At 39.7% G+C, this 9146-nt stretch overlaps 1 protein-coding gene across 1 annotated transcript in view; it reads left to right on the top strand.

Annotated features, from left to right (window-relative positions):
* The first annotated feature begins 6 nt into the window (after positions 1 to 6).
* Positions 7 to 9146, top strand: part of efcc1 (EF-hand and coiled-coil domain containing 1) — a 17731-nt gene continuing 8591 nt past the window's right edge. Inside the window, exons 1-2 of the mRNA XM_024269366.2 lie at positions 7 to 849; positions 4076 to 4437. Coding sequence (XP_024125134.1) covers positions 184 to 849; positions 4076 to 4437 — 1028 coding nt within the window. The 5' untranslated portion in view covers positions 7 to 183. The remainder of the gene's footprint in view (positions 850 to 4075; positions 4438 to 9146) is intronic.

The raw sequence follows: 9146 nt of genomic DNA, 5'->3' as shown, positions 1-9146 counted from the left end.
GCGATTTTTGATACTTTTGCTTGCCATAGCGCTGAACCAGTCCGCGCGAGGACCGTTTACACACCTGGTGGTAATTAGGCGTCGTGCGCGCGCCCGCGGCCTCTGAGGGGGCGGGACCTCGTTCACATCTGCTCCTCTGCGCTCCCCGGGTCTGATCCAGCCGCGCGGAGGAAATGTTCGGGCATGGACGCGGCGGACTGCAGTGACCCGTACGGCCGGCCCGCGCGCAGGACGCAGTGGATCGTCAGCACGCTGGCGTACCACTACGGACTGGACCGCGGGGTCGAGAACGAGATCATAGTCCTGGCCACCGGGCTGGATCAGTATCTGCAGGAGATCTTCCACCACCTGGACTACCGCGGCGCGGGCAGGATCCCCGCGGGGGACTTCAGCGCGCTGTGTGAAGTTCTGGGACTGCAGCGGGACCCGGACTGCGCCGGGGTGTTGGACGGGTTACCCGGAGAGCTCTCCTTCAGGCTCTTCCACGCCCGGCTGTGCGGATACTTCAGCTCCAAGGCGGGCTGTCGCTACGAGAACGGGCGGCTGCTGGTCGGGGAGGACGGCGAGCACATAGAGACTCAGATCCGGCTGAGGACCCCCCTGAAGCGCCGGGAGAAGCTGCTGTCGGTGGGGGCCGGCGGCGGCTCCTCTCCCTGCGCGGAGGAGCGCCACGCCCCCGGCTGCAGGCTGGGCTCCTGCTCCAGGGAGTGCTACGAGGAGATCGTGGCGCTGGAGGAGGCCGAGGACCGCATAGGAAAGCTGGAGGATGAGAACGCCAGTTTGAGGGAGCTGATCGAGGACATGCGCGCCGCCCTGCAGAGCAGCGACGCCCGCTGCCTGGCCCTGCAGGTGGGTGACCGGGTCTCCTCTTTTAGGAGTCTGTAACCTTTAATACTTCACTTTTAGAGTCGATTTCTCTCTGATAAGAATCACTTCACCCTTTAAAACAAAACAAAGTACTGACAAACAAATGTTTGTCAGAAGTGATAAAACAAAACGAACACACTTTGTGTTACTGTTTGTGGTGCATCTTTGCCATCTAACTAATAGGAGTGTATTGATTAATTGAATGAATCGATTTATCTAACCAGTTGGATCTGTTTGAGGCTAATTGAATTAATCTACATCAGAGATGGCCAAACTTTTTGACTTGTGAGCCACAAAAGGCTATAAAAGTTGACAGAAGAGCTGGACCAGGAGCAGACGTGTGGTGTTTTGGTAATCCACCTAATAAATGAAAGAAATTGTATGCAATGGACAAAAATCATGCCTGACATTTTGATTGAAAATGTATTAAACTGTCTCATGTTAGTCCCAATAGGTTGATGTCAGGGAAACATGCAACAGAGAAGCGATGCGTTCATGATGGTGTTGGAACGATTGGAGGAAAGGCTGTCTGGCTCAGAAAACACTGATGAATATAAAAAAATTAAAAAAATAAATATCTTTCATCCCCCCTCTTGAGGCAGTTCTGCATCTAAACAAAGATCAATCTATTTGTTGTGCACCATCCACCAAAAACAAACCAGTAATGAGATTATCATTATGGCAGACCACATTCAACAGTTTTATGGGTTGCATATGGCCAACCAGCCATAGTTTGCCCACCTCTGATCTATACCATTAAAAAAAATTAAAATGAAACAAATCAATCTTGGAAAATATCATTTGGATTGAGTTATGGTAGGTTTATTTTTGATATAACATAAAAACAACTGAGTGTCCGCACAGGGGACGACACTCGTGTGATGGCAGCAAAAAATGATTCAATATCATTACAATCCAGTGTGTGGAAACACTGAATTTAGCGGACATGTGACCATACAGTGTGTTACAGTGTTCTGTTAGTATTATTTTGATGTGGAAAAACAACAGTGGGCTCAACTTTATGAAGCTAAAATGTGAATGGATTTGCCATTCATTCTTGTTTACCTGTTTGTTTGTACACATATTTAATTTACACTTGATTATCTTGCAAAAAAGATCCAAGGAATCTGGAAAACTCCACCTGCACTGTTCAGTACCATTTATCTCTGAGTCACACTGGTTGAATTTTCGGCTAAATTCCAATTTTAAGGCACATGTACTGTATTTTTTTAACCACACGGCACACTTGAAGTTGTTCAAAAATAGATAATCCGCCTTATAATCCAGTGTTTGTGTAGGAGTTGAAAAAATGTATTTATTGCACCTTACAGTTGCTTTTAAAAGTAAAAAGATTACTTTTCTTTAATGAGAGCACAAACGAAGGGAAAAAGAATCCCATGGGGCTCCAGAGCCTCAGGTTGCAGACCTCTGGTCTAGAAAATCAGTTTGTGTGGATCAGTTTAGTCTCGGTGGAGGACATACTTTGTGATAAATCGATTACACTTTTTGTCAGCGCGTCCAAACAACTTAAAGTTGTTGACAAAAACTCCGATAAACACGTCAAACTGTGCAGAAATCACCCTTAGAATCTCAGGATGTTTGTTCTGAAGATTTATCCTTGTCTCACCTTCCCACTCTGACCCAACAATGAACTTTTCTAGCTGGAAGGCTTTTTCTTTTTCAATCTCCTTAAACATTTTTTCCAGTTTAAACTCACCAAAAATGTTTTAACATTTCCTGAAAAGTGGAAAGTTGTCAAAAATGTAACAAACTTTTTCATTTTTTCATTCAAACTTCTACCTAAAAAGCCATTTTAATGGTGATGTCGGTGTCGCTTAAACGTGAAATCTTTCATTGTTTTCGTGCATTTTTCTTCATGTAAAACTCAATCACACTTTCAGCAATTTCAGTGATCATGGTATCAAATTGCTTCGCTTGTTCAGGACTTGCTTATATTTCTGGTGTTCGTAAACTTTATAGCTTTTGAAATATTGAGCAAAATACGCCCCATAGAAGACTTCAAATTTCAAAATTTTAAGTAGTTTATCAACAAGCCTTTAAATATATTCATAGGTCATGTTTTAATCCTTTATAGTTATTAAAAAAAATGGTGTTTACCTAATATTTTAGCAACATGCTAATGTCTTTGGCAAAATTGCAGAATTTAGCTTCTATTTTAGCAACAGGCTAGTGTTTTTGAATAATTTAGCTTACCTAGGAATTTTAGACTAGTTTAGCTAGTATTTAAATCATGTGTTAGCTTTACTTTTTTTGTTGCTATTTTACCTTTTACTAAAGTTGTTTTAGGGTAATATGGAGTTAAGCTCATAGCAACACACTAAATATTTTTGCAAAACTGGCATGTAGAAGGGATTTTTAAGCAATTTTACTACATTTTTTCAGATATTTATGTCAACTTCAGTGCTCTTTTATTGTTCTTTAACAGAATTTCCAGTTTTTAGCAAATGAGCCGCTTTTTTCCTTCAGATTTTACTGGAATTCCGCTGATCGTGTTAATAATTAAAACATTATAGTAAATCAAGGAAAATAAACACAGGAGCTCTTGTGTTAAAGGGTTAAATAAGGTTTCCAGATACAATTTAAAATCAGATTAAAGTTTTTGCTGTAAAATCTGAAATAAGAGAATGCTCAGATGCCCCAAAACTACTTTTAAAATCTGATGCATTGATGACGATAAAACCTGGTGCCAAAAATAACAATTTACTTGATAAATTACACTTTCCTGCATGAACTTTTGTCATCTTCTTAGTGTTTTACTTTTTTTTTTATTTTGCCTGACTGTGAATTTGGCCTCCATGGTTGCCATGTTTACACACTTGCATTAAGGTAAAGAAAGAAAGCTTCACCAACCTGGCAACCCGGAGCGCTAACACCTTTATGTCAACACTCATCATTCCTCGATGAAAGGTTTCGCTGCTGGGACAAGTCGTTGTGATTGGTGGCTGAGGATGAAGTTACTCATTGAAAATGAGAACACAGATGCTGTAATTACAGCATGGATCACAGAAGATCGGCGTCTGTTAACTGTTAGCAGCAATCAGGACACAAAACCACAATTGTTTGATTTATTTATAAAATATAGTGTTTTGTACCATTTACTGATTTAATGTTGTCTTATTACTGGATCATAGCTTTTCTGAGATCTTTTTAGGGTGTCATGATCTTTACTACCTCGGTCCTCCTGTAGGTAGGACTCTGGAAAAGTCGCCTCAAACAGAAAGCAGAAGAAGGATGTTTTGTTTCGGAGCAGAGAGCTGTGGGTCTGCAGAACACGGTCCAGGAGGTGGGTCTTCTGCACCACTCCAGAGGCTGGCTGGTGGAGGACGCCCTGCGATGCAGTCAGAGACTGGAGCAGGAGCTGTGGAGCTCCAGGGAGACGGTGGCTGCTCTACAGAGGGAGCAGCTGTCCATGAGGAAAAAGGTGGAGGAGGCCAGGCAGGCGCTGCGCATCAGCCTGAGTAAAGTGAAGGAGCTGGAGGTGAAGGCCCGTGATGTGCCAGCCCTGCAGAGGCACATCCTGCAGCTGAAGTCAGAACTGCTCTGTCACAGGTGAGAGCCACACGTTCAGTCTGAGTAACTGCTGGGACAACGAGGAGAAGCATCAGTTTTTATCAGTCTGCCACATTCAGATCTTCCTCATTACTGCTTATATAAATCTGCTCCATGCTTCATAAATCCTTCATTTAGATCTGCTTCATTATTGCTTCATGCTTTGAGACTGCTTCATTTAAATCTGATCTTCTTCAGGCTTCATTACTGCTTCATTCATATCTGCTTAGTGCTTTTATTGTTCTTTTTTATTTCATGCAGGTTTCAGCAGTAATAATGGATTATCTTTGAGTTGAAGTTCACTCGTGTCTAACATAGAAGTTGACATGCAAGGATCCAGTAAAGCAGTTGTTTTTCGCATTAATGTCTGAATAGACTGTGACTTTAAAGATTTAGGTGAACAGACACAGCATTTACACAAGTACTGCTAGTAGATGTTAGAAGAATCCTGTTAAGATCAGGGTATGTTCCAATTCCAGCAACCAAACACCTAAAAAATTAACAAAACAGCAGTGATATATATTTTTCATCTTTCTTAAATGATATTATTTTGGACGCACCCATATGGTTTTAAAAAGAAGGCAGAGTTATGTCAATTTTAGCCAGTCAGAGGTTACAAACAAGTTTCTAAACAGTCTACTGGGGGGTTCTCCACGCCTCCAAAAAAGAGGATTATCTGATTGTATTCCAGAGATCATAAGGACACTGATAAATGATCAGGAAGCTTTCCAAGAGAAGAAAAGCTAATATTTTTCTCCTAGAAAACAAGAACTGCAATGTCAAGGTAAAACTGATGTAGAAGTTCTCCATGTGGGGGTGGGGAGTGAACAAAGGGAGGCCTGGACTCAGTCATGAAGCGTGTTGTAACATCCATGAGGGTGGGAAACCGACCATCCGGGCTTTACTGGCTGTTGAGTTGCTGTATTGAAGTATTACTTTTCACACGAATCTGAATTATAGGTTGTTTACAAATTCCTTCACTATACAGTGCATTAACCATTTAGTAAAACTATCTAAATCTACCGTTCTGAAATCACGTGCCCTAGAAATTTCCCAGAAGTCTCTACAAAAACCAGTGTGCATCGATTCTCACCACATTGGCAAATATAGACGATGCATAGAGTTTGAACAATTTATCATTTGAAAAAAATATATTTTTCATAAATCCTCCAAGTTTTCCTCACAGCTGGATTCATAAATAGTCCATACAATGTTCATATTTATAAGGTTCTTACTTTGGGAATTATGCGCTGTCATATTTGCTGTTTAAAAAAATTAAAGTGAGCAAGGTATCTAAATTGCTTTTAAAATCGAGCCGGTCTAGATGGTCCCACATGATATAGTTTTTTAAAATTTAGGAAAAGGGGAGAAAATTCCGACATACATTGCTGACTGACGCCACGTTTTTCTATGACATGGAAGTTGGTTAGTTTAGAGATGCTTAGTATTCAGACTGGAAAACTTTGGTTCGCTTAAAGTGAATCAGAGTTTGTTTCCCCCAATAATCTGAAACAAATTTTCAGATTATCAACAACTGAACCAAAACGACCACCATAGCCGGGCATTACAGAATGTAAATAGGGTGCCGCGGACAAAACATGAACCAATGATGCAACAGAAACTCATTAAAATGTGTTTGGATAAATGCAGACTCATCAAAGCAACTTTAAACACATTAAACACATTACTTCACAAACTCCCGATCAATCAATACATCATAAACGATTACTAGCGTGCAATCTTAGCCAATGAGAACAAGGAGACCAAGTGTTGTAGCCTCCCTGATGTTAATGCAGACCTTCACACTTGGTCTGTGAAATATAAAGTTTGAATAAGTGAACTATCCTGACAAGTGGTGCGGCTACGAACGATTATTTTAACGCACGACTAATCAGATTATTTTTACCGATTAGTCGACTAATCGGGTCATGAGCAAACTGGATGTAAAACAAACATCTTAACCATCATTAGCTTTAAAATAACTAAAAACAAAGATATATTGCATTACCTGAGATAATGCTAGTGTGAATGCTGTAAGGTGAATTTGGCCTCTAAAGATGCTAGTGATGATAGCTGAAGATCCTGAAATTGATAGATGAAATCACTGAAGCTAATAGCTGAAAACGCTAAAGCTGATAGCCATTTACAATATTATTTAAATGCCAAATTAGCCTAATAACTGAAAAATTCCTAAATTAGCCAAAATAGCTAGCATGCAGCTCAAATATTAGCTAAACTCCCAAATACCTTTTTAAAAAAAACTGAACAAAATGCCTAAGTTAGCCACAACAGCTAGCACGTAGCTGAAATATTAGCTAAATTCCAAGTTAGCCTAAAAACTGAAAAATTTCTGAATTGGCCAAAATAGCTAGCATGTAGCTGAAATATTAGCTAACCTCCAAAACAGCTTAAAAAAAACTTTAAAAAATGTCTAAATTAGCCAAAAATAGCTAGCATGTAGCTGAAATATAATAACTAACCTCCAAAATAGCGTAAAAATAAATGCCAAAATAGTCCAAAAAGCTAGCATAGTGTCATTATAACTTTCAACTTTACTACACTCTAACTCCGTTTAAAATAAAGTTACGACTAATCGACTAATAAATTAGTCATTAGTCGACTAATCGATCCAGCCCTACCGACGAGGATCCCAAAGCCACAGGCATCCACTATTCTTTCTTTCAATGCTTTGGCCTGACTTTTTAATTCCTGGCCAATGACTGAAGAGATCTTTTGTCACATGGTTTTGTTTACAAGCTTTGATCTGGAAAAGCAGAGTTCCCTCTGACAGTTTGAATAAAGACTAAACACAAGGATCAGGACTCGATCTGCACCAAATTAAGCTGGCTCTGTCCGGACCAACCCACTTTTCCAAATATATTACCAGATTTATAAGTTAAAACACATTTTTTGGAACTTCTGACAATAAGCTTTCTTTGATAGACTTGATTATTTCGGTTATTGTAGAAATTGTCTCTTGTTAATATTTCTATCCAATTGCGTTTTGTTTGACATATTTCTATTAGAGATGCTTACATATCTCTGATCTGTTTCAGACTGAATCTGTGGAGTTTCACTGAGAAGCTTTAAACCAGACTTTTACTGCTGAGATTAGTTTAATTCGGTTTTACAGTTACTCCATCTTATACTTAGTAAAGAGAATACGCCAAAAAACAAACATGGATGAATATTACATTTTATTTATGCTTGGTTTATTTTACTTTTTTATTTATTTTTTGTCGTGCTGTGAAAGCCAACAGCTGCTACTTAAATAAACTGAATTTAAATCATTTAAATGATAAATGTTTTCAGTAAACATTTGTTCTATGTTTAGAACCTAACCAGTATGTTGGGTTGAAGGAGGGATTTGTTTGGACAGTCTGTGGTGTTCAGGCTGTCCTGAGTGAATCATCATTTCCAGCAGACCAGACACGGTTAGATGGTTCACCTGAAGCCTGATGGTTCTTTGTTTCCCTGAAGCTCCTCTGGGCTCCTCCTGTGTTTAAGTGTGCAGGCCAGGCTCTGTGTGTGGCTGCTGCAGGGAACCGTTCATTTTATGGAAGCCTGCAAGCGGTTGTCTGAAGTTCAAAGCTGTTGGGTTTATGTTTTTGTGTGCGTCAGTTGTTCTCGCAGCAGCAGCCATGTTATCAGGGTGCTTAAACCACCATAGAAGGGCGGCTCCATCGCGGTATTGCGGATCTTCTACCCTGTTTATATTCCTGTGATCCCTGCTTTATTTGCTGGATCATACTTTCAGGCTTTTGATTGTTTGATTTGTTGGTTAAAACTTTTAACTAAATGGGACAGGCAGAGAATGCTGGGAAACGAGGTTGCTATAAGACTATAATGAGTACAATAACACAACCTGGTATGAAGTCATGTAACCACAGCTGTGTACAACAACACAGCTGTGGTTGTTGGATGAACACTGGAGTGTGTACTTAGGATGCAACAATAAACCTTCCTCACAATTTGGTTCAAACCTCAATATTTTTGTGTTACAAACAAATAATTCAGATCAATTCTTTAGATTTGCTGATAAGTGAGAATTTTTTTTTTCAACAATTCATTAAAACCATATTAAATATTTTACATTTAGCAAAACACCCATATAAACATGTAAACATGTGGAGTAGGGATTCACTCTGTTCACAGATCGGTTCAATAGTGTAGCATACGGTACGAGAGTACCAAAACTAGTTCACAAGTATTATTTATGACATACTTTTGTACAAAAACACAGCTTATAAAAGCTTTCAGGTATTTAGGTCACACCAGGAGTCCAGAAAATGATGTGAAACTACATCTGCTCCTCATGAAGACAAACGGGCGTCCCACATGGAATATTTCTAGATCCTTTGCCCTTTTATCTTGACATTTATGAGCACCGTTGCTGTCATCTCCTTAAGTATAAAAACCAGGTAATGCATCAGAAAAGAGCTTCTCGGGATCTGTCAGAGGAGCCTTTTCTGTCTGCGCTCACAATCATCCGACAAGTGATTGACAAAACCCTGTGACACATTATCACTAACTTTAAATTCTGATTGATGTGCTTTTATTTTCAAACACAAAATAAACCCCCAATCTTACTATATTTTAAGTTTTCACAAATTAAAGTCCCATTTAACTATTTAGTTAGTTTATAAGTTAGCTTCAACTTTCTGTTTACGTTCCCTCCCACTAGCTTACAGCTCCTCACAATCCCAAGC

The sequence above is a fragment of the Oryzias melastigma genome, linkage group LG5 (assembly GCF_002922805.2).
Source record: "Oryzias melastigma strain HK-1 linkage group LG5, ASM292280v2, whole genome shotgun sequence".
Taxonomy (NCBI): Eukaryota; Metazoa; Chordata; class Actinopteri; order Beloniformes; family Adrianichthyidae; genus Oryzias; species Oryzias melastigma.
The sequence above is the reverse complement of the archived record's forward strand: the minus strand, read 5'-3'. Positions and strand labels throughout refer to the sequence as shown.